The sequence below is a fragment of the Solea senegalensis genome, linkage group LG10 (genome assembly GCF_019176455.1).
Source record: "Solea senegalensis isolate Sse05_10M linkage group LG10, IFAPA_SoseM_1, whole genome shotgun sequence".
In the NCBI taxonomy this organism is placed as follows: Eukaryota; Metazoa; Chordata; class Actinopteri; order Pleuronectiformes; family Soleidae; genus Solea; species Solea senegalensis.
In genome coordinates, this window is record NC_058030.1 from 3,881,804 (window position 1) to 3,907,485 (window position 25,682).

Sequence of the window (25,682 nt, forward strand, 5' to 3'; positions counted from 1 at the left end):
ACTCACCTGTCCTCATCATTCACCCTCATCACTCATCTGTCCTCATCATTCACCCCCACCACCTGTCCTCATCATTCACCTCTCATCACTCACCCTCTCATCACTCACCTGTCCTCATCATTCACCTTCCATCACTCACCTGTCCTCACTCATTCACCTTCATCCACATCACTCACCTGTCCTCATCATTCACCTCCCCATCACTCACCTGTCCTCATCATTCACCTCCCCATCACTCACCTGTCCTCATCATTCACCTGTCCTCATCATTCATCACTCACCTGTCCTCATCAATCACACTCTCATCAATCACCTCTCATCACCCACCTGTCCTCATAATTCACCTCCCATAACTCACCTGTCCTCATCATTCACCTCCCATCACCTCACCTGTCCTCACTCACCACCCCCATCACCTGTCCTCATCATTCACCTCCCATCACTCACCTGTCCTCATCATTAACTGCCAAAGTTTTTGGTGCATGAATCTTTACATATATACTGTACAGCATATATATACATACTGTATATATACAGTATATATATACAGCATATATATGCATATGTGTATATATGTATATATATACACAGTAAAGATAAGTAAAATTACAAAAAAAAGTACACAAAAAAGCTACTCAATTACAATAACGCGAGTACATGTAATTTAGCACTTTCCATCTCTGCAAATCAATATGCCCACGCCATTTAATCTAGTTTATTTGTCGTTAATCCACTGTATAATATACAGTGAGGACAGTTTTGCAGTTGAAGCCGTTCCCTCATTTATTAATAAAAGTTTTAAAACTTTTTCTTGCTGAGACTGATTTGTCATATTGGAAATACATTGCTGTGGGTGCAGTTAGACTTCTTTTCTTTTTGGAAACTGAGTCATGGACAAGTTTCACTGATCAAATTGTCCTTCTACTGTGTGAGAGAGAAAGAAAGTCCTTGAATATTGGATTTTTAACAACAAAATGTTCACACAGTGGATACACACAGCCTTGGTATCGACAACGGCGATGGGCCTCGTGGGAATTGCTTTCTTAAAAATAACTCGAGCTCGCTGACACATCTCGCTCTCAGTCTCACAGACGAAGAGGAGTCGCGGCAAAGCTGCCGTTGGCCGGTGGACAGAAAGAATTCCAACAACTCCGACTTTCCCCTCTTGATTTTAACTTTCTGTTGCATGAGCGTGTAAAGCTTTGATTGGACTCCTACACTCTGTTATTCATCCCCAAGGATCTCAAGTCTTTTGAAAAAGACCTCAGCCGTTCTGCAGTCGAGGTGAGAGCCCCTGGATTATGGATCATCTTCCCACACACACACACTATCACATCTGCTCCCATTAACACTTAAATAAAGGAAATCTCACTTTTGGCCTTTACATCTACATTGTAGTTGCTTGTTTGTGTGTGTGTGTGTGCAATAGTTGAGGTTTTGCTGTTTCCTGCTTTGGTCTATTGATTTTATTCACATCTGTCTTTATAGATTCTTGCTTTTGGTCTGAAAATGAATATGAATGTGCATCCATATTACATGGTCACATTATTTATAGCTCAAGCTTAACTTAACAACATTCAGTGATTTTTGTGGTTGTTTATGTAGATACAATTATATTAACTACCTGCATCATCATCATCATCATCATCCTCAAGGCAGACATGAGAACGTCTGTCCACTCACTGACCACCGCATGAACCGTGTCTTTGAAAGTGAAGCTCAAATGAAGCGTGGCTTTCTCTGTAGATAAGGTCACCCCCACGGATGTGAAATATCGCTGTATATGAATATGAATCATTTCCCATACAAGTGAAGCTATGGCAGAGATGGGATGAAACATGTGAATGACCTTAAAATAATATACCCTGCTTATGAATCCTTATAAAATATGTTTTAAACAGTGTACAGTGCAAGGACTTTTATTCATTTTACAGAATACACAAAATAGACCGACAGATATATAAAGCTACAGACAATCCATACCACAGAGTCATTGTATAATTGATTTGTAAAACTCTGTTTAGATAATAAAAAAGTGGTATTTTATCTCACTTAAAAACTCAATAACTGAAGTGGCAAGAGACAGTAGAAAGTAAACATAACTTGTATATTTAACTTGGCATTGATATTAAATAAAAGCTGTTTGGCAAAAACGAGAAACGTGATTGGTTTTTGGCCACATTTTTATTTGGTTTTATTTTCACATTTATTTTTTTTTAAACCCACATATGTACATAGTAATAAAGATATATTTTTTTATTTAATATATATTATTTTTTTCATATAGCACTAAACTATTTGCAACAGTTTAAATGTTTAAACTTGGTTAAGTTAATTCACAAATGGCATTCCTTCTATTTTTGTCCTCTTATTTTTTATATGAATTATATTTTTAAACATTAGTATATATCCCATTATAAAATAAAATTGAACATAGTAGTACAGTATGTATGTTTAGCTATCACTAATGTCCTAATGCTTGTCTTTGGTGAAGCTTTTAAAGAATAAAACATTAAAACAAATAATCCAGAACTTTCAAACAAGCAGAGACCAACAATAGACTAATGACAAACAACAACAGCATTGCAAAGATCATCACAACATCGATTATAATGACTAAAAACAAGTAACAGAATGTAAATAAGAAAACAAATCTGTAATTTGCTATGAAATTATACAACATGTGTGAATAACGAACTTTTAAAAACCTAGTTTTAACCTTTTAATTGTGAAAAAACTACAGTTACCATAGTAACCGGTAGTTACTGTGGTCCGTTCGTAAAAACCGCCCCTATTCGGGCTTGTGGTCCGTCCGTAAAATCTGTCTGTACTGAAACAAGCGCGTTTAGTTTCGTGCCTCCCCCGTCTCCGTGAGGTAGCAAGTGAAGCAACACGAGCTCGGCATGGAAGTGGAATAAGTTGTTGCTTTTTAAAAAAATCCACACGAACTGTTTGGTTTTTAACAGCAACGACGAAACACTGTCGTATATGTTGTTAAAACTGAGACAAGTTCACAGGTGACAGACAAGCAGGTAGCGTAGAAGAAGGAGGAGGAGGAGTGACGCCGAAGCCGAAGTAGAACGAACTGTTCTAGTTTGTCTCCACCATGGACACGGTTCTGAAATTCACGAGTCAAAATCAAGGAAAAGATCGTGTGTTCAGGTAAGTTAAGTGACCATGTGCTAAGTTAAGAATTTACGTTTTATCGGTTGTGAAAAAAAAAGTATTTGGTCAGCATGTAGAACTAATATTTACATTTTTTATTTACATCCCAGTTTTTAACAAACGTCGGTTAAAACTCGAGCCACTTTTTCCAAACTCTCCATACTGTATTTCTTACTCGCACACATCTTTGCTTAGCAATTTATCTCCAAAATAACATTTTACACTGCTTAAATTTTTTTTATGCCCTTTAATTCAATTCAAAAAACTTTATTGATCCCCAAGGGGAAATTCAATGACCTAGAAAAGTGTTGTAAATCAGTAAATGTAAAAAAAGGAGCACATTTTCATTCATTTGTCACTTCTAAAGTATATTTAATCATATTAAAGCAGAAATAACCACATACCGCTCATGTTATATAACCAAAAGCAAATCAAGGCTGCAATAATAATTGGTAAAATACAATATTGTGTGCCCTCAGGAGTTTCAGTAGGTCTTGTGCTGAAAGTATGTACGTGGATTCAGAGATGTTTTCCCACTAACCTTGGTTGTAACAAGTGGTTATTTTAGGTATTGTTGTCTTTCCTTATCTTCAATGATTGTCTGGTCATTCTCCCCCTGACCTCGGGCTTCTGCAAAGCATGTTCTGCACATCTCTGTAAACCCTAGAGACGACGGTGTGTGTGACAATTCCAGCAGATCTGACAACAAGAACACAGCAACCATAAATCATAAAACCTTTCCTCCCTCTTCTCATGTCCGTGTGAACTTCTGCAGGTCGTTTGGACCACGTCTTCATGCCTAAGTGCATTAAAGTTGATTAGGCGTATGTGCTAACAAGCTTTTGAACAGGTGTACCTAACAAAGTGACCAGTGTGTAACCCTGAAGACACAGTGACCTGGATGACTGAAAACCTTCACAGAGATAATTTCAATGTCAGCTTCCCAGTTTAATCATTTTATGGCCATTTAACTTTTAAATATTAACAGGGTTTTGTCAAGATTGTGATTGTCAAGGCCCTTGAAAGTTTTTGAAAACTGCCCTAAATAGGCACAGGTCTTTGAAAGTGCTTGAATTTTGTGCAAGAAAGAAGTTAAGTTGATATTTAAAGGTAACAAGGTCTCCCTTGTTTGTTTGTTACGACGCCACCTACTATTTCATGCCCTGAGTTGTAATTACTAGCGTTGCTGTGGTGTCTCTCGCTCTCTCTGCCATCGACGTGAGATTCCACACAGAACAATGAGCGAGTAATGTTGGGCAAGAGAAGAGGGAGTGACGTGATGCCTGCGAAATGCAAATTCCAAGATCTCTGTCTCACCAAAGAAAAATGACAAAGACTGACTTTGACCAAGATCCCCAAAACAATCGCTTATCCAGATGCGGAGCGTGCTGCTAATCTATAAAACTCCATCATGGGCGAAACGAAAGTTGCACTTCCCATCTTAAGCTGACACATTTAGTCTTTGAATTTGTCCTGGAAAGCCCTTGAAAAGTCCTTGAATTTGATAACCACCAAGGTGTGAGAACCCTCTTATTAACAAAATCCAGTAAGAGCGACATTGAGCTCGTAAACGAGGCAACTGTAAACAGGTTGGAGTACGACTGAAAACACAAAGAAGCGTTTCAGAAGTCGTTCAGCAATTTGACGGGATACACGTCTCTTGTCCCCGCCCGTCCATGCGCTGCCCCTATAATCACGCAAACGCTCCCTCAGTCAGGTCTGTTAGGACGCAGTAAACAACATAATGTACATGTTAGCACAGGAGTTCACTTCTTTTTCTTATTCTTATGCTCCCTGCGTGACCATTTTGGTTATAAGATTGTTGGATTTCAGCACGGATTAAACTCGTTATCATAAATATGTTGTCACATTTTCTCCCAACACTGCGGCAGCTGTCAACTTGTTGTAGAAGTTATTTTTAACAGTTGCGAATCGGTGTTGTTGTTTTTGAAAATATTGCAGTAAATGGGAGTGTGTGTTATTAAAAACAAATGTCACCGTGTGAAAGCAATGATAAATGGTTCACGATTGGGTTCATCGTTAAAAACTTCTCTTTTTACCGACACTGTCAAGAGCTGTGAGAATGTGACTTAAATTTTGACAAATGCAAAAAAAACAACTTTTTACGCCTGAGAAAATATTGGGCTGACTTTTCACAGGAGGCAGATTATATTAAATTAAGACAATTATTTGCTGTCTCGTCATCCTCTTCTTCCTCACATATACTTCACACACACTTATAGTGAAATTAGACTATGGTGGAGCGAGGGATAAGTTGATTTAGTATTATTTTTTGCTATTTGTTTCATTTTCCGGTCACATACCCTGGTGTAAACAGTAGAACAGTGTTTCTGCTTGTCCTCCAGCCTCACCTTCCTTTTAAGAATCGTGTCTTTAAGACATTTCATGTCCATCCTCTTCCGGTTTTTCAGAGCGGCTCAGTTTGCGTGTGCGCTGTCGACGCATCTGCTCAGGAGCAACTCCAACAGAAAAGACCTGGTGGCCAAACTCAAGAGTCTGGAGGCCAATCTGAACGCTGGACGAAAAGGTGAGTGTGACTCTACTGTAAAGGGGAAAAGGGAAATCTGTGGTTACACACAATATGTATAAACTTTATTAGCGATGGGACCACACCACTTTTGTTGTTCGATATCACAAACTCGAGTATCTGCCGATATCCGTCCAATACAGTCATTTTAGACCATTTATGAGCGTATGAAGCCGTTATACCGACACATTTGTGCTGAGTCATTTCTAAGACATCATTTTCCAACTGTGTAACAAATATTCTAATCCCAAAAAGTAGAAATAAACAGCCCATACATGACTCGGCAAAAATTCTACATTTTTATCTGTCCGATGTCTGATCACGTGATTTTGACCAGTATCAGACTGATACGGATTTCTGTCCCTAAGCCTTATGTGTTTCATACATTTTAATAGATAATAATTACATAACACTGAGTTTCCATCGTCAATAATACAAAGAAAAAGTTGTGTGATTTGAGCGATTGTGTCTAAATACAGTATATGACCCATTTAAGATGGTAAAAGTAAATACCATTCGGGGAAAAGAAAGTGTATTTTTAATTCTAAATCAAATAGCGTATAAATAGTGAGGTGTTTTAAAATGAGCGTTTTACACAACCTTTAAAATGTGTGCGCCAGGAGAAGTCTTGTTGGTGTTAAAGTTAAACTCTATTTCAGTCATTATTTTTGTGTTGTGAATAAATACGTTTGTATTTCCGGCTGCAACTAAGCCTTATTTTATTTATTCTTTAAAAAACGGCTTAATCTGTTGATTCTTTTCTTGATAGATCGATGTGTTGTTTTGGTTCATAAAATGTCACAAAATATTGATTTGGTTTTTCCCAAAAGTGAAAGGGTGATGTTGTCAATTTGTCTAGTTTTGTCCCCGTAATGATTTTTCCGTCACATAGAGCCACGAGACACTAGAAAATACTCATATTTAAAAAGAATCAGAAGTATGTGTGCTGTGTAGTTTTACCATCGACACGTCTTCATGCACTCAGATCCGGTTAATGGCCGTTGACGTCTTTCATGATTTTCTACTATTTGAGTGAAGATAGTCTCTGTTTGGTTGACTGCACGGTGTGCCGAACTTGATGCACCTACGTTGCTGACGTAAGTCTGGCCTTGACAGCTCGTATATAGATAATAAAAAGGTTTTTAGATGAATTCTAACGTTTCTCAGAGACTGACTCGATGACATCTCTTCATAAAAATAGCGGCTGAAGCGATGTCTTTCAGCATTGTGAGGCAAAACCTTGATGTTGTTCACAGAAGAGGACTTCACTGGGCCATTGTGAAACAGGTCAGCCCTCTGTTGGTGTGGTAATCCTCTGTGTTACAACTGCCTCTAGGTGAAAGGGCTTTTACTCGCAGGTCAAACCAATGATAATGTGCTTTTCTGAAGAAATGGAGGCAAAGAGGAGCCTTAACGAAAACGGGTTTAAGTCATTATGTAACCAAATGATCACTTCCTTTTAAAGGAACCAGTGTGATAACATACATGTAATGTGTTCAAACTATGAAGATTTATGCTACAGCAACCATTTACTGCAATCCCAATTTCAAACTCTGTAGAGCGTCGTTGCCAAAGTCTCCGCGGGAGCTGCACTTGGCACGCCCACAAATGTCCCGACGTTGTTTATTTTGTTTTTATTTTAAAAACGTTACTCATAAACAGAGCAATCGCTCACTCGTTATCCTCCACACGAGGGTCACGGGAAACTGGAGCCAGGCAACAAACAACCAAACCGCATGTCTGCAGACTGTGGGAGGAAGCCGGGTTCCGACCGGTGACCTTTTTTTGCTGTGAGGCAACAATGCTTGCCACTGCTCCTCTCACTCACAACAGAGCACATTTTAAAGGAAGACGTGTAATAGTACAAACTTTCATAGCAATGCGGCGCCTTTTTTCAGGCAGGAAAATAAATAACAATCCTTATCATAATATAACAAATTAAATAATATACATATAATCCCATGTATACACACGTTCCTATTTAAATATTTGTACATCCTCATAGATAGAATAAATAAATGAAAAACAAACAAAATGAGTGAGAGAGAAGGGGAAAAATCTCTTTAATTACACTGACGTTCGTCTGTTTTATTTTTTATAAACACTTGAACCTAATTTTTTGCATGTCAGCAACAGGCGGAGCTCGACAGAGTGAGACAGTGTGTGTGTCATTTCAGGAGTGAGTGAACACGTGACGAGATGAGAGAGGAGACGACGAGGCAGCACAATAGCATGCTGTAAAAATATAATCATATGTGTTAAATAACTTCTGACAACATTGTCTGTCTTTAACAAACTCTCTGCTCTCATTCATCTGTAGTTTAACTTCTTTCCATCACTGACTCTCGTTCTTCTTCTTCTCCCTTCGTTGAGCCGTGTTCGATGGGGTTCTGGGTGTTATTTGTTTTTCTACGTTTAGCAACATTTGGCGTTTTTGAAGTCCTATGAGGTTTTGTGTGGAGCAACAGACCAAAACCTTAATGTTTGATGATACATCAGGGTGATTTTATGACTTGATCTTATACATTTCTTACTCAGTAAGACCATAACTGGCATATTTCTAATTTTGAGTCTGGCCATTCATTTCTAAAGTACATATTTTTTATCCATACATCCATCTATTGTCTACCACTTTATCCTCACTGTCGTTAAAAAACTCCCCTCTCTTACCCATTTGCTTTCAACGGAGCCGGCGAACACAAGCCCTGTCTTTGGTCCATGCCGGTCAGCATCCGTTTTACTGATTCTGAGGACCCGCTAACAGTTAGGGGAGTGGTGGAGAGAGCTCCCCAATCTCCCCCTCAACAAGCCACTTAACTTTCACACCGACCTCCAAAGCTGTTAAATTACACTGAAAGTCCTGCGTGTTTCCTCGTTAAATCCTCTTCCTCACTTCCTCCTCCGACAACGGTTTTCTCTGCTTCTTTTTTTCTGCCCTGATAGCAGGACTTTGAGTGTTCTCCCCGTGTGTGTGTGTGTGTGCGCTTTCTGCGGGTTCCTCACACAGTCCAAAAGACATGCAGATATGGGGATTAGGTCATTTGGACACTCTAAATTGACCATAGGTGTGAGTGCGAGAGTGAATGGTTGTCTCTATATGTGGCCCTGTGATGGACTGGCGAACTGTCAGGGGTGTGACCCCGTCTTTCGCCCTATGTCAGCTAAGATTGGCACAGCACCCCTCTGTGTTCTGCTTTAATTGATAGAAGTTATTGTTTTGAGTGTTTTCTTTTGTCACTGTGGACTGTGCCGTGTGATGTGCCATTAATTCCTGCCCCTGTCATGTTTTCTCTCTCAGTCTTCAGGCTGGGGAACACAGTAAATTCCATTGAGGCTGCTAAACGATCCATGCAACTCTCTGACCGAGTGCTGAGCCTGTGCCTCACCGCCGCCAACGTCAACCGCGCCCTCTACTTTATCTGCGACAACGTCCTCTGGGCCATAAACGCTGGGCTTATCCGCGGCCTCGACAAGCAGTCGTGGAGCACCAGCGCCTCCCGCTGCTACCTCCTCTCGCTGATTATCAGCCTGGCCAGAGACTTTTATGTCGTGCTGCAGTTAATGGTGCAGAGAGCCAAAGATAAGCAGTTCAGACGGGAAATGATGCGGCATCTGAACGAGGGTCCCGAAGTGGCCGAGGCTGTCGTTCCCCATCTGGACGCTTTGCTGTTCCTGCTGCTGGCGAGCCTTAAATCACATCCGGCGGTCGCCCTGGACACGCTGAAAAACATTTGTGATCTCTTCATTCCCTTAGACAAGCTGGGCATTTACTCGTCGAATGCAGGAACAGTTGCGTTCTGTGGTCTGGTGTCCTCCATGATTGGAATTATCACCTACACAAAGCCCAGTTTAAGTATCAAGCCGTGATAACGAAGGTGTCGATAAACTGCAGAGCAGAAGGCAGAAGGTCGACTCTGGTCTGGTCACGAGCGCTAGAGAGGATTAGTTAATCTGATGAGATTAGACGACGCACTGCGAGCACATACTGTGACTTTTTATGTTAGGACACAAAGTCCAAACGTAAGCAATAATTGAATTTGTCTATGATTCAGTTTAAAACACTGGTTTTAAAAGGGTTTCTATGTGTAAGTAATGCTGTTGATTTATTTATTTATATTTAAGATCAGACACCGGTTAATCTTGTTGATTAAGTACTTTATAAAGTGTCCACTGTCACACTAAAAACTCTATTTAATAAACACACAAATGTCTTCTTACATTTGTGGCTCCATTCAGAGATGAAGTAACACCGCCCTCTTGTGGAAAAATGACAGAATACAACGCAACTGGAGAGAGAGAGAGAGAGAAAAAAAGAAGCTTTAATTTCCAGTTTTACTGAACATATACAGTATACATTTATTGTTTCTTTTTCCGAAGCGGATGACCATGTGATATAAGACACTCGCCGTCGGAAAATGCAAAAATATATTCCACACTTCCCTTTCACCGTACTTTGAAACATGCGTGACGAGACTCTGCAGACATGACATCCCATTCAAAGAAAAGAACAAACGCACGCTCAAAGCAATAAATAAATTACTTCTCCTCGTCGGTGGGTTGATTAGATTGCAGCAAAAAAAAAAAAAAGTTTTATTTCACATTTCAATGGAGGCATAGATTTATTTCTCTTTTGTTTTCAGTACCAACGTGAAAGAAGCACATGATGTATGAAATATGAGGAATGTGAAAGAAATGCACGTAAGCAAACATCGGATGCAGTTGAGTGAAGTGTTGTCCTGGTTAAATTGATCTAAATTTAATAATAATAATAATAATAATAATAATAATAATATTTTGACTGGAAAAAAAGGTGATTTAATTATTAAATAAAAAAAAAATTGTACAGTAACAACATACCTTATATAATGTTACAAGGCATTTTGGAATCAACTTGAATAATAAAAGCACTTTGAACAGTGTGAAACTACACAGGTGTAAATACTGCTGGCACAAGTTATTATCATTATTATTATTATTTTTCCATGACAACAATCATAGTTACAGACACAGTGGCTCTGCTTTGTATGATTGAAAAGGCACCATCAGTAGTTTGCTCACAGTCAGTCAGCACTTAAGAGTTCCCTTTAATTAAGGGTCTGGTCCCCAAGAAAAAAAAAATCCACTTAAATTATCTTCATTAATACTAAGATCAGGGTTTTCACCACGACGCAGATTGTTTTGTCACAATTGATCAATATGACTCTATAGTGATAAAAATGGATAAGGAGCCCTTAAATGTAATTACAGGTCTTTTGTTTGTCCTGAAGTGACATTAAAAATGTTTTTAGTAGCGTTATATTTTCAATTAAATCACGCATTTTGCTTAAATAAAAAAAAAAAATCAACCAGGCTGAAAAATACAAGTATGTGCCGAATTTTTGGAATTTGTAAAAACACAGTTATCCTTTTTTGTTTTGTATTCAGTGCTAATAAATATAAATTTCTTGGAAACGTTCATATGTGCCAAGACGGAACAACTGTTAAATCCTTCAAAATAAAATCCCAGACGACCAAACGACAAAACAGAGCTGCTGAATATGTTGACGCAGAGAAGCGAAGCAAATTATTATTCTTTTTTTTTTTTGTCCCTTGGGTTCGATTTCTACAATGATTCTTACTTTCAAGAGTGGTTGTCCTTACAGGATGAAACTGTGAGTCAAACACGATTATTCCACAAAAAAAGGAAGCTAAATATGAACAATTAAGACGACTGTTGCGCAACAACTATCCAGTAACTGAACTCTCCTTCAAAACTTTTAAGACATTTTTTACAGACAAAAGTACCGAGCGTGCTCCTGGAAATGTCTGTCATACACACGCGTTAAGGCAAATACAGCATTAGCTTCACTCTCACATTTTAAGCCATTATTGAGACATAAGAGTCTTGAATATCATCACTCAGGGGCTGGGACTTAATTCAATACCAATATTATTGCAATGTCGCTTTCTCGCTGGAACAACACGACAAACACTTAACTTGGATCGATATAATGTATATATATTATATAATATATAATATTCCACCCTTTTCCACCACAGGAACTTGATTCTCATTTACCCGGGATTTTGGAAAAACCTTGGCGTGTTTCCACCGAAATTACCCACCCAAATATTGTTTTCCGCGGTGGAAATACAGCACAGATTACCGGGAATTCTTTCCCCGCAGGTAAATACGTTCCTGGTAATGAAAATGTTGGTGGAAAAAGGGGACGTGATCCGACATTTATCGCGATAATTATGGATATCAACTTATTTGAACGCGGTACCCGTCATCGCCCAGCCCTTGCGCAGCGACACTGACACGGCGACGCAAAAATGTCCAGACATCATTTTCCCCTTCCACTTTCAGGCCACAGCTAGTGAACGTGATATAAAAATCACAGGTTGTAGTAATTCAAATGTACCTGCTGATACAGTAAAATAAAATAAAAGAGTGGTTTGATCGGAGCGACCCATCCACACACTTCACACAGGGTTAAGAATTGAAAAGGTCCAAGTCTTTAAAGCCACAGTCAGCAGACGGACATCGAAATGTCAATTACTGTTATTCAACCAAGGCAAAAAAAAAAAATCATACATAGTAAATAATGCGTTTCCCAAACTTTCCATAACCCACTATGTAAAGATGGCATGTGTACACGCACGCGTAAAAGGTTTGTAACAACCAAACTCTTCCGTGACCCCCGATCTGTCTTTGGGGAATCACTGGTCGAAATATTACCCTGTATACTTTAAAGACGTCTTAGAACAACAATGAAAATACTGCATCGTTACTATATAAGTACTGTTTTTCATGTTGTGGTGCGACAAGGCAGTTTAGTTTGTGATACTGTAGGGCGACATGTGTGAGGAGCTCCAGTTCAGCCGTTGTGGTTCTGTTTTGTGGCGTTCCAGTATTTTCTTAAAAATTCAAACGGGCTGTTTGGAGAAAAGCCACCAAAAAAAAAGTCCCTATAATCTGAGGCCAGAGAGAAAACACCAGCACCCAGGGATAAACATCCATCCTTAGTCATGTGATCACATGTGGAAAGTGCTAAATACTCTGTACTCGGTACTGAAATGTGTCGCGGATGCATCTCCGTATATGATCGCGTAAAAAACACGCGCGACACAAAAAATACCCATCGAGAGGCATTGATATGACTATTAGTGTTGATATTGAGTCGGGGATAAATCAACGTGCGTGTGAGAGCTGATTAGAGCCATGGTTCTCAAACTGGGGCGCGTGTACCATCAGTGGTACGTACCGGAAATATTGTTCTACTGTATATACCAGGGTATGTGAATGGGAATGTTGAAGCGGAGTGCGTCGGAAAAAAAATAAATAAAAAAATTAAATAATAATACTTAAGAGTCACCTTCTCTCCTTCGCCCCGTCTTAATCTAATCTCAGTATATTATGTGAGGAAGAGGAGGATGAGATTGAGAGAGCTACTTTGGGTTTAAAACGATTGAGAACCACTGGATTAGGGGCTAACCACCACGGCCTTGAATGTAATCTGAGGACAGATTATGTTCATGCAGCCTGAGGAATGTGGACACACGTGCGTCCTCCAAGCAAATCTGAATGTGTGTGATAATCCCATCGTTGTACGTTGTGCAGTCTGGATGTGATCAGATCACTCAGGACGGATGTTCATACCAAATCAGAATGGGCTCAAAGTAGGAAGTCGAGCGTTTTTGAGGAAACTTCACATATGAAGAGTCGTTTTTGTGATATAGTCTTTGTCGATGTAAATAATCTTGGTCCTAATCCTGCAGATATATGGCTTCTTGTACAGATGATACATTTCATTTCACGTTGCCTTCATGATAGCGGAATTTCAATTCACTGATACTTTGTCGGTTTGGATGTGGTCTGAGGGCATAACGTCATGTTGTTAGAGCTGCAACTAAGGATTATTTTCATAATTGATGAATCTGTAGATTATAAAATCCGCAGAAAATGTTGACTGGTGTTTCCCAAACCTTAAACTCTTTGGTCCACAAACCAAACTGATTCAGTTTTCATGATTTCTTTTTGAAATGGAACAAAGACACCAGGAAATATTGACATTTAAGAAGAATTATTAATCGTTTCATTGAAAAATCGTTGCAGCCCGACATGACAAATACACAAACCAACTCTTCTGAATGCTTTCGTCGCATTTGTTCCCTCCCGTAAGATCGATTGTACCATCAATTCATAATACTATTTCAAAAATCAGAACTTTTATCATTATTATTATTGTTATTTTCTTCTTTTTTTTTTAGCTCTGATGAGATAAAAGATAAAATAAAAATACAGTTAGACAAGAAGGATCGCATCTGCTTTTGCATTTCAGGAGAGGAAAAAAAAAGAAATCGGTTTTGGCTTTTCACTGTGTCACGTGACCATTTTACAACAGAACAAAAATCCAGCCATGACAGCAATAATATTTCAAAATAATAATAATAATAATAATAATAATAACCATAGATAGTGTTAAAGGGCAACATCTGGTCACGAGTCGGTGGTCTAAGCCCACTTTTGAAGAAGAACCTCACTCCTGACCTGGAATCCATTATCAGGAGCAGTAAAGTGAAAAGTGTCTCGGCGACTCCAGGACCCTGCTGGACAGTCTTTGGGTCTGTTTTCGGAGCCTTTTGGTCCAGTCACATGACAGCCCTCTCCTGACGGGGGGGTGCAACGCCAGTTACTACGACAACAACCCCTGTGCGCGGTCGTAATCCGTGATCAGGCCTTTGATATGCGACAATTTCTGATGGAGGTACTCGCAGCGTTTCTTCTCTTCCCGGTAGCCGGGGAATTTCTAGAAAGTGAAACGGAAGAAAAACCTGTGAGTTTTTTTATTCAAAATCCAAAACAATGACATATTTTCAAGGTTTTTCAGTATTTCACAATTTGAATTTTGAGTCAAAATGAAGCAAGAATAGAATCACATGGAGTAGGGACTGGACTATTTACGATATTATTATATATATATTATTATTATGATAAAACGTGCTCACGCTAAATTGATTGATCATGGTTAGAAGTTATTAACATCTCAGGGGACGACAAATTCAGTCTCAGGGATTTATTTTGAAGTGCCACAAGGGGGAGCCTGCATCTTTCCAGTCATTCCAGGAAATGATGCTCCTATTTATGGGGGAGTTTTTTTTTCCCCGTCTTTTTCTGTCTTGTCGGTATTTGTGCACATTAAAAACAACAATTAACAAAACAAATACTTTAAAAAACAAAACTTTCTGTTCAGGACCTCAATGAAATAACTATAATTTTACATCTTAATCAAGAAATAATAATGTGCTTTAATATTTTTTCATTTTTTTTTTGTAAAACAGTACATTTGAAACAATAATAATTATATGTTAGCATTAAAAATATCATTTTGGTTAAAGGGCTATTAACCATTACAGAAATATAAGAAAAATAATTTTGATAATTATTAGTATTATGTTGTTAAGCTCTCTATGTTTACAGTTATTACAATAATATGTCACAATCACAATTATACTGTGACAGGAAATGTTCATATGGAGTTAGTTTCCATGCAGTATTACATATTATAACAGGCAATTTCTTCCATTATTGTTCCATCAAATCTGATTTCTTTGAAGAAACTGAAAAGAAAGTGACAAATTCCTTTGTGACAAATTGATATTATGAGTGGTTCTTGCACCAGGCTTACATAGAAAAAAAAAAGATTGAAATAGTTTCTTACTTTTTTATACTTTCGGTACTTCTGTAGTATTTGTTCCTCCATGAGCTGAAAGGGCAACATGAAAGAAAGTGTTAGTGTTAGCCACGTGTCAGATGTGTTTTCGTGTTTTGGTGAAACGCAGAGCAGCTCGTATGTCGCTGGTCCACAAAGTACCTTGTACTCTTGTGTTCCCGGGGAGAGAGTGTTGATCTTTGACCCCAACTGAACAAACATCTCCGTGATTGCCCCAATCCGGTCATGAAGAACTCTGTATTCGTCGTACTCTGCGCAGAAGTCGTCCTTGTACTGTTGACGCTGGTCCAGTGCTGTTACGGTGCTGTATTTTCTACCAAAGAAAAAAAAAACCCAAAACCATCAGCTTGTTGATGAAAAGCAGACTGTGAACCTCCCGACCCCGTCCCTCCAGCAGGTGGCAGTGCAGGTCGTTGCCGAGAGAGGGGACTGACACGTCACTGATTTTACAGCCTGATGTGTCGACCAGATGTACAAATGCAAAGGCATCAGACCATTTGTCTTTCAAAGTCATTCTCGGTGATGCGTCGTGACAGCTCATTTAAACATGTGTTTTATTCCCACTGTATTTATGTGAATGTTTAGAAGCTGAAACTAAACCCTTTCTCATTCACTCTCTCTCCTCTACGTTTGTGGTTTGGACACATAAAAGGCAAACTCGTCAGTGACAGATGAAATCAACAACGACAATAAATGCACCCATCTGGTTACACGACACTTGGATTTCCCTCCCGAGCCATAAAAACCCCTCTCTAAATGTGCACATATAACATGAGCACGGGCTGTGACATCACTTACATTAAATAATCGGGCAGTTCCTCCGCTGGCGTTCTGTTGACAGGTGTTTTCTCTCCCTCGTGGTCTATGGAGAGAGGAAAAACACGGACCAATAAAAAAAAACAAAACAAAAAAAAGGTTAAAGCAATTAGCCATATGCAAAAGAGATAAAATGTCCATCATATCAAGGCTGATGGGATCATTTATCACAGACTCTGATAAGAGATCTGATCCAAGGCAAGCTGTGACGTCAACAGGGCCGGAGCAGGAGGCAGAGCAGCCTGCTGACTCGGTCGACCGTAGGTCACCCAGCTGTTCCACAGTCAATCATCAACAGACTTTGAGTGGGGAGGGTGGAGAAAGTGTTACAGTCCCCACAACATTCACTGTGCTCTATATTTGCTCTTTCTCAGCTCCCAGCGAGTCGACCCAGATTTTTATTCCAACCCCCCCTTTTTTTGTTGTTGTTGAAATAAGCTGATAATATTCACGACCTGAGCAAACAACGTGCAGATTCTTGACGGCACAAAAAGAAACAAGAGTTTTATTCACCTTTGAGGTTTTCTTGTTTCTGCTTCAGGTCTGGACTGGTCTCGATCCAGTCCAGTTTTAAGCGCTCGCGTTCTTTGTCTTTGTGCTTTTTGGACTTCTTCTTTTTATGCTGGCCATTGTTGAGCTGTTGGTTTGTGCAAATGGAGGCGTCGGTGAGCGGGGGCTTGGGGCTGGGGGCGGTCGGCGCCGGCTCTGTCCTCTGCAGTTTGGGGACAGCGGACGGTACGCTGGCTTTGTGCGGCGAGTGCAGGCCGTTCGGGCTCCCGTGGAGACGACTGCTGGTTTTGTCAAACTCCAGTTTGACCGGGATACGAGAGTTTCCGTGACTGGAGGCGCTACGAGCACCGTTGGTGCCGCAGTCTCCAGGAGAGGGCGACTGCTGCTGGTCTAATAGTCTTTGTTTTTTGGGGGTTTGACAGCTGGATGTGTCTGAGGGTAATGGCCGTTTCTGGGGGCAAAACAGAACATAGTGAATTTGTTAGCCAAACATACCCTTAGCATACGCATAAGGACAGTTAACTGTAATCCTGCACGTTGATTGACATCAAATTCAAGGATTTTTTAAGGGCTTTCCAGGACCAATTCCAATGACTAATGACTAGATTAGAACTTTAGAACTATCTACACAAAGATATAAAAAATTGCTTTTACTCTCTGTCCGTCTGCAAAAATCAGTACATTTCTTAGCTTTAAAAGAAAGTAGAAATAGCACAAAGTAGAATTCTTTCAAATCGATGGAGAATAATTACCACAGAGAGATTCTTGGCAGGGCTGAGTTGTGAAGGAGAGTCCCCAGGTGTTTTGTGGAATGAACTGTTGGACTGAGGACTCTTCAACTGGCTACTGTGGACTGGCTGGAGTTTCCTGAGGAAAGATTGGGAACACAGAACGTTCAGTTGGACATGAGTTGGAAGGTTAGTCACCTGCAAAGCTTAACAGGAAGAGGCAGCGTGTAAGTCATCCATCTTGGTCGGGCAGATTTATGAGCAAGCTGATAAAGCGTCACGACTTCCAGAGGAAAAAAAAAAGCACAGATAGCGGCTTTTTTTTTTCCGATGAAGAAGAAAATATTACTTTCTGTGGAAGGAATAATAACACTGGCATTACAAATGACTTTGGCAGGTTTGTGTGAGTCAGCTTTGTTGTTTCGTGTCTCTGATGATCATCTGCAGGAGGAAACCACAAAGACCGAACAAAGCACGACAATGGCAGCAGATTTAACCTCTGTGGGACCAAACCCTCTCAGTTAATCTGCTTCCTACAGCTTCTTCCTCATGCAGACGCCCCTACAAAAAAAAAGAAAAAAACTACACCCTGTAAATCCACGCAACCCTCCAACGAGTCGTTTAGTTAAAACTATAAGTCACACATAAACTACAGGGATAAAAATCCACAGGACATAAACGTGGAGCTCATACGGATTCATCACACTTGGCAAAGAAACTTTCATGACAACAACAAATGGACGTCTTTCACACGTACAGCAGGGGTTACGCAATCAGCCAGCAGTGGGGATTTGCACTTTTTTCCAAAACACTCGCGGAGCACATGGCCTGCGTGTTTACTGGCAGGCAGAGAGAACACAGGAGGGGGAGGAGACTCGCCCTGAAACTCGGGCCGTGCTACTCTGAACTCCTCCATGCTAATGCCATTTGGCAACGCTGTGCACGGAATACTTTCCTGCGCTTTGATGTGTCCATTAAGAGATTCATCAGTGCAGAGCAGTCGTCTTTCTGAAGCTGCTCTTTCAGCATGATCATAGAAGACGTCCACATTCATTCTCTGATCTCTCGCTCTATTACTGGCAGCACTGTCACTATGCATTCATCCCGCAGTCCTTAATGCATTATCTGCCTGCATGGGACTCTCAAAAGACGTCTAAAAGAATTTTTTACGCAACAGGCAATTTGGAAAATATGTTTGTATTCCTTCTCGCCAAGAGTCGAATGAAGATACGGATACCGCTGTCATTTATGTGCTGGGAAAACAAGAGTTGTAGCTGCCGGGTTATTGGTTTAGCACAGGGCAAATACTTCAAACATGGAGATGCAGCTCGGCGTAAAGACAATATCTCCTGGTCCAATGTGTCAAAAGCCTGGATTCTCAGCGGTGAACAGTCGATCGCTAGTTTCAAGTCTTCTTATAGACAGCAAATATTGTTCCATTTAGACTAAAATAGAAGAAAAACCATGGCATGTACTGGGGCTTGGACAATTGGCGCTTTTCCATTATACAGTTCGGCTCGACTCCACTTGTTTTTTCCATTAGGGATAGAACCTGGCGCGACGTCTGACACTAGAATCAAACCAAACGATGCTGAACTGTAGATCAGTTAAAAAGACCCAAAACACATGCGTTAATCTCCAACATTTAGCAAGGAAATGTCTAAAATCTCAGTATTGAACAGAGGAGTCCGGTGTATTTAGCGACAGCACTGCCGATAGCCGGCGATCGTGAGCCGGATCACAACAACCTGTCTGTCAGACGGTCATGCAGGAAGTACTGAACGATTACGTGAACAAATCTTGTTAATGAACTGATTCTAATGATTCAGTTACACTGAGTAGCGCCAGAACTGTATAATGGAAAACCGCCAATAGTGGATTTTCTTTACATAATACTTGATTTCCAGTCTTTATGCAAAGATAATTTGTGTTCCAAAATGGGTGCAGTCATATTTGGTGAATATATAATGTCTTTAAACATTCCCAGAGATTTTTTTTTTGACTCACCTGATCAGGAGCCTATGGATGAGCTGCTTTTCTTCTTCTAGATATCCAGGCCAGTCTCTCTGAACGTGTCTGTACAGCTCATCCTTCAGAGAGTAGCTGTGGTCTTTCAGGTTGAGTTTAGCAACCTGTAACACCGACGACTCACAATGTTACTCAATCAACAGGGAGTGGACAAGAGGACAGAAAAAGAGGCCAGCTGAGGTTGTAAAAAAGGACTGTGTATAACTGTGTTAACACGGTAACTCCATACGCATGTATTCAAATAAAACAGGACGTTTTTCTGCTCGGGCCTGTATTGTTTCTGCAGCTACTAACATTTTAACCCTGCCTCTACACAACTTAATCTGATGATAAACGACTGATAGAAATCGGCCCAAATCAACAACTTTCAATTTTCAAAGCAGTCAGATCCCAGCTGGAGACACTCTGCCTCTCTCCTGTCAAAACACAATCCTCTCTTCTAAAGATAACTACAGCTCAGCCCTAATTACAGCTACCAGTGGCGACACAGTCTCCACTGGAGGGACACTTGAAACATTGTGAACACAGGAAATGCGCCTCAAATAAACTCACTGACTTCACCTTTACAGAAAAGCAGAGGTTTGGCTGCTGCACAGCAGACGGCTGGACACTATTTATACAATACAACATAGCAAGTGAGCGGGGACTAAATGATTGTTGAGGCTTAAACCATTTTTCCTGATATCTAGTCGTGCTAAAGAGCTGTTTTTGCTCACGTGGAAGATTCTTTAACGTGACAATATTTCATTTGAGCTGCAGTTGTAGTTGTAATTGCTGTAATGTATTTATAGAGGCGTGTCCACCTCCAAGACACTAGGTGGCGATGTGTCCCCTTTCTGCTTTTCTTTCTGTAATAAGTGGTTTCCGGTTTGCGTGACAAACACCATTTTGAGACTTCCTATCATTCATGAACTTTAAATTATTCCATTTTTTGAGCTGGCCGTGTATAAACATTAGTACAAAAAATGTATCAGCTTAGATTTTGCCATGTTTTTTCCCTTGTCGTCTTCTTATCTTATTATTTCTACTTGTACTAGACTAACACAATCATTTTCTTTCCCAAAGTTACGTAATATACATAGTGGCAATGTGCCAGATGTCTCACCTCATCTAGAACGGAGGTCAGGTCAGTCTTGTCCTTTGGACTGGCCCGCTCCCTCTCCAACCACAGTAGCAGCTCAGGTTTCCGGTAGGGCTTTAAGGCCAGGAGATGAATGATGCGGTCCCTCAGGGGGCGGTGCGCAACAGGGCTGGGAATCAGGCTCCTCTTGTTGTTGGGCGAGTGTTTGCTGCTGCAATCTGAGCCCGATACTAGACCCTGCTTCCTCTGGACCTTCACACACTTACCTGGATCAAAACAAGCGACACACCGATGAGTTTCAACATGACTTGTGTGGAAGGTGATGAGGGCAGGTTCCTACGCTCCGTGGCGGTTAATCACAAAGTTATCACAGCAGAAATCAAAAGCAGATTCCGATTGGCAGGACAGTTGCTACCCAACATAAACCTAGAGGAGCAAAGAGATTATAACTGATCTGATAACAGGATTCACATATGATGACAGTATCCAATAACAGTGCAGCCTGTGTACCGTACCTAATCCAGTCCTCAGGACAGTCAAATCATGCTGATTATGAAAAACGGCTCCACACGCAAGAGCTAACCGTGCACATTTTTATTTTCCCTACATCTCTCTATTGTTGTGCAATGGCCTTCATGCAAACACAACAGTTGCAGTATGTGCAGCACTTACAGTAAGTATCTAAAAACAGTGCACACATGTGCAGTAAATACTTTGGACCTGGCATTATGCTTACATAAAGAGGGCCAGGGTTCTGCAAGAGGAAAACAGTGAACAGGGTTGACAGTAGGGTTACAGCCTGCTGCTGAGTAAACAGTTGAGAATGGAAACTCAACCAGCTAACACAGAGAAGCCCTTTCTCTCCGTCGAAGCACTAATTCACTCGGCCCTGCACAGGCAGTAACTATAGATATCTGCACAGCATAATCTCATTACGACTTTAAGCTTTACTTTTGAGGTTGCTACAGGTCAAACACTGGCAGCACTTTCACGCAGACAACGCAGCAGACTCATGTGTGTCTACGGCATTTTATGGTACGGTAATACTCTTAAAACTTTACGTTTATGTTCAACTGCAGATAAGTCCCTTTAAATCTGCCCTGCGGAGAATCGTAGTCTTGCATGAGCATGTCGTGAACAAGGACATGAAGATTTTTGAGCAAGTATCCTTCCTGCACTAAAAAACTTGTACTGCCACATTTCAAACAAGCAGCAACTAGAGCCATTGTTTGACGGTAATAAATTAAAAGTAGCTTGAAGGAAGTTTGGACTCAAAGTTAATTCTAATTATACTTCCCGTAGTTACTGTAATATCTCACTTACAGCAACTGGTGCGCTTTACAGTAATGTGTGTTTATTTAATGGCAGTGACCAAACATGAAAAAAGACAATGACTTTCAATGACGTCGCAATGTGATGGAGCAAAAAACAATTATGACTCAGGAGAATTCAATTCCAGGCAGGTTGTAAAACACCTGGTGACCACGGACTGCTGCTGCTGCTTTTCCGCCGAATGCAATCAAACACTAAATCATGCACTGTTATCTACATTAAGGGCATTTTTCCACTCTGAGACCTGTAATTGGAGGTTTTCTGGTGTGCTGAGTACCATAACAACAACTGTGTGCTTTTCATTGCATGTCACACACACACAAACACACACACAACGATCCATAACCCATTAATTTTCAAGAGAAGTGAAAGGCGGCTTGTGAATAATGTTAAGTTAAATGGGACATCTCATGTCAGCTCATGCCTTTGCCATGATTTGTTAGACACATGTGTTACAGATATGTTAAAGGCATCACGTGAAAGCCTCTCAGAGACTCCCCCCTCTACATGCTCATAACAGCTGGCTACTGCAATTATGCTAAACATGGCATGTTTCCAGCCTTTAAATGTTCTACACAAGCGTTTAAACTCGTGAGACTTGTAAATATCATGAAGCCTCATCATCTATAGATGGAGCATGGTCAATTCAATTGACAGTGACACTAAAACCAAGGCTTGTGCACGGCAAGCAATGCTAAGGCTGGTATTACATTACGTTACATGTCATTTAGCAGACGCTTTTATCCAAAGCGACTTACAATAAGTGCATTTATTTATTTATAGAGTACAAACACAAGTGTTGTATGGTTGTATAAGCGGCGGAAAATGCTGTCCGGATGTCGATGGGGAGCTTGTTCCACCATTTGGGAGCTAGGACAGCGAGTATACATGATATCATACATGTAAGGCCCACATTACTCCAGGTTAAGTGTGGCCTCTTCTTTTAGATCTTATTTAGAAATAGTTTATCAAGTAAAAACCAAATTATTTTTCAGTGCAATTAAACATTAGATAAAACATCAGTGAGAGACTTGATAGGGCACACTTCTGGCAAACTCAATCACATTAATGATGCTGGCAGGCAAGCTGGCACAGAGCCTGAGCAATCTGGTCAAAATGAAAGGAAAATTACAAGAAAGAGACGCGTCCCGCACACATGAATAATGGCAACCCAGCACTTTGATTAATTATGTGATAACTTCCACACCATATGGCAATTATCAGCAGGATGACATGGTGAGAGGCAACGCTTTAGAAGGTTTACGGGTAAATGAAAAGTCTGCCGTTTATCTGTCCTTGATGCCTACGTGCTTTGAAGGCTGCCATGCAAAACTGAGGCTTGGAAATACAACAGTAAGTAGTTACAGCCATTAGGCGAAAGCTTACTTGGGCCCGGTTTGATCTCAATTGCTGAGCGGCTCCAGATGTCCTTCTCCACCTGAGACATGCGCTCCCTGGTTGTCTGGTAGGAGTCATCTGTGGCACACACCGTGATCTTGTCCTGAATGCTGCCCTGGCCCTCCAGGTGATCCCTGCCCTCCCTGTGTGTGGAGTAAGCAAGAGGACTTTGAACTTTCAACTCAATTAGGTAACATTTTGTTAAACCATTCCATGCATAGTTATGTGAAGCTACTGTTGCAGCTCGACTGCGCCTCTTTGTTGGACTATTGTCCTTGACCCAGTTTGCGAGCACTAGCGGGGAATCAATTTATTGAATAAAGTGTGTCTGCCTCTGCTACTACACTAGAGAGTATTCCCACCGAGTGGTTTGGTAAAGTATGGTACATGTTGTTTTGCGTTTCCATTAGGAAGAGTACCAAAATAACTGGCACCAACCATTCCGTTCTTTGGTACCCTTCCCTTGGGGTACCAGAGACAGCAAAATGTCACTCCCTTGCAATCGATGTAAATATCCCATGGAAGTTGGAAGATGATCTTCCCATGGCAGATGACCTGCTAAGGCCGGCTAGACATTAGCATGTCGAGCTAACATCATCTCATGTGTCTTTCTACCATCTGTAAACCATGCCTGCTTGAGTCTGACTGAACATGAACATCCAAAAGTAATCCGACTCGCACTTGCATTATCTGGGTGTGTTGGTCCGACTTTGAGTAAGTCAACATCTCAGAGTTTCACTTTACATGAAGTATAAAAGCCTGGTTTTAGTTGGAGTAACACAATAATATCTTTTGTTTTCTGACATTATGTAAAAAGTACTGGATGATAAACCCTGACTACTAGGACTTGTGATTGCGTGCGATTACTTGTCCTGTTCCACTAAGCTTAATTCTTATCAATAAGTGTGCAGTTATTTTTATTTTATTTTTTTTACAAATAAAGTGGTGCAAATGTGACTCTCTAACCATCTCCCATAGCCACAGACACTGTCTCTCTGTTCTCAATGATTAGAGGTCACACCTCTTAGGTCAGTCATAACATTACTGCGTTTGGGTGTTATTGTAGTGTTGCTTGTACATAGTCTGACGAGTGATGCTGTCGCTTGTTGTATGAAAGAGAGAGGCCAGTGTTCAGTGAGAGCGTGTGGTTTCAGTCCCACACCAAATTTACTACATATTCCATTTCGACTGTGGAAAGACTTGAGTGTGCTGCTTACTTACCCCGAGACATACTGGTGAATGCAGTCAAAGCTGGACTGAGGCTTGTCTTTGCTGTCGCTGGACAGGTAGAAGGAGAAGACTCTCAATCCATCGGGAGACTCTGGGGTCGGTGCTGGGATCTTTATATACTGTCAAACACAAACACAGGGATTATGAAATTAGAGGAAGAAGGAAGTAAAACATCTTCAAGTCGTTTGTTTGTGTTTACAAAACCCAAGTCGATGCAAGTTTGTGAACTTGTACTTTTCTATGGTGCAGTTTTGTATCTGCTAGCATTGCCAATTTGAGTGATATGTTAAAAGTGAGTGATTATACAACACCATGTTTGTTTAACTGTGTAATTACTTTAAAATCCAAATGTTTTTGGTCTTTGAAGCCTTAGAATACGCCTTTTTTACGCTTGCTTTATGGAGGCTGCTATCTTCAGCCACCATCTTTCTACAGCAGAACAAAGAAGAACATCATTGTGCAGCATTATGTTTGGCATACAAAGGCCACCGTACTTTCTTGACAAGGTTTAGCAATGGGAGGGGTTAACAATCCCTTGTTGCAAATTCTTTCAAACTGGACCTTTATGTAATAATTGGATTTTACTCTCACCTGAAAGTGAAACAAAAAAAATCTGTATCAGCAACTTTTATAGAAACTAATGTTGAACAATGTTGAATTGCTGTTTGTTTTGGTTTGTTATGAGAACCTCTTCCGTCAAACACTGTCCGTGTCTCTGTAGCAACAAACAAGACAACAAGGTGAAGTCTACCTCGGCCAGAAACCGGTTACGTAAAATGACCCAAAAACCTACTTCCGCTCAAAGGACAGTTCAACATTGAAAATCACTATCAGGTAATGTGTGCCTTTAAAAGCCATTTGTTAGCTGCTGTCCTTTTCACTGCCCGCAGCTGTGTTTCAGCCTGAAAATGGAGTTAGATTTTGTCACCAGAATGTCCTAGATTTTCCCGAACCCCAATTATTATCCCCTGTCCGTCATGAGCATGAGTATGTGCTTAATGATGAGTAACACTCGATGTGAGAATCCTGCAACAGCTCACGTTTTTTTTGTCCTCTTTTTACAGCAGGCCTTGTCTCACCACCTCAGGCCAAAGCGTGTTTAAGCACAGGTCTGAAGAAGCCAAACGTCA

At 40.5% G+C, this 25,682-nt stretch overlaps 2 protein-coding genes across 2 annotated transcripts in view; one reads left to right on the forward strand and one right to left on the reverse strand.

Moving 5' to 3' along the window:
* The first annotated feature begins 2,754 nt into the window (after positions 1 to 2,754).
* pex11a (peroxisomal biogenesis factor 11 alpha) lies at positions 2,755 to 10,486 on the forward strand. Its single transcript, XM_044036513.1, has 3 exons — positions 2,755 to 3,162; positions 5,598 to 5,713; positions 9,012 to 10,486. Exons 1-3 carry the CDS (start codon positions 3,107 to 3,109, stop codon positions 9,578 to 9,580), a joined length of 741 nt encoding a protein of 246 aa, XP_043892448.1. The 5' UTR covers positions 2,755 to 3,106; the 3' UTR covers positions 9,581 to 10,486.
* Positions 10,487 to 13,762: 3,276 nt separating this feature from the next.
* LOC122776126 (RNA polymerase II elongation factor ELL) overlaps positions 13,763 to 25,682 on the reverse strand; it is a 28,548-nt gene continuing 16,628 nt past the window's right edge. The window contains exons 3-12 of the mRNA XM_044036507.1: positions 24,544 to 24,671; positions 23,311 to 23,465; positions 20,617 to 20,858; positions 19,491 to 19,615; positions 17,508 to 17,622; positions 16,759 to 17,206; positions 16,228 to 16,291; positions 15,571 to 15,742; positions 15,418 to 15,462; positions 13,763 to 14,505 (exon numbers count right to left, since the gene is read on the reverse strand). Coding sequence (XP_043892442.1) covers positions 14,392 to 14,505; positions 15,418 to 15,462; positions 15,571 to 15,742; positions 16,228 to 16,291; positions 16,759 to 17,206; positions 17,508 to 17,622; positions 19,491 to 19,615; positions 20,617 to 20,858; positions 23,311 to 23,465; positions 24,544 to 24,671 — 1,608 coding nt within the window. The 3' untranslated portion in view covers positions 13,763 to 14,391. The remainder of the gene's footprint in view (positions 14,506 to 15,417; positions 15,463 to 15,570; positions 15,743 to 16,227; positions 16,292 to 16,758; positions 17,207 to 17,507; positions 17,623 to 19,490; positions 19,616 to 20,616; positions 20,859 to 23,310; positions 23,466 to 24,543; positions 24,672 to 25,682) is intronic.

Excerpts from the sequence above, each read along its gene's own strand:
- pex11a (XM_044036513.1), top strand. The coding sequence starts at position 3,107 with ATGGACACGGTTCTGAAATTCACGAGTCAAAATCAAGGAAAAGATCGT. Across the intron at positions 3,163-5,597 it reads GGAAAAGATCGTGTGTTCAG|AGCGGCTCAGTTTGCGTGTG; the intron begins GTAAGTTAAGTG and ends CCGGTTTTTCAG. Across the intron at positions 5,714-9,011 it reads TCTGAACGCTGGACGAAAAG|TCTTCAGGCTGGGGAACACA; the intron begins GTGAGTGTGACT and ends TTTCTCTCTCAG.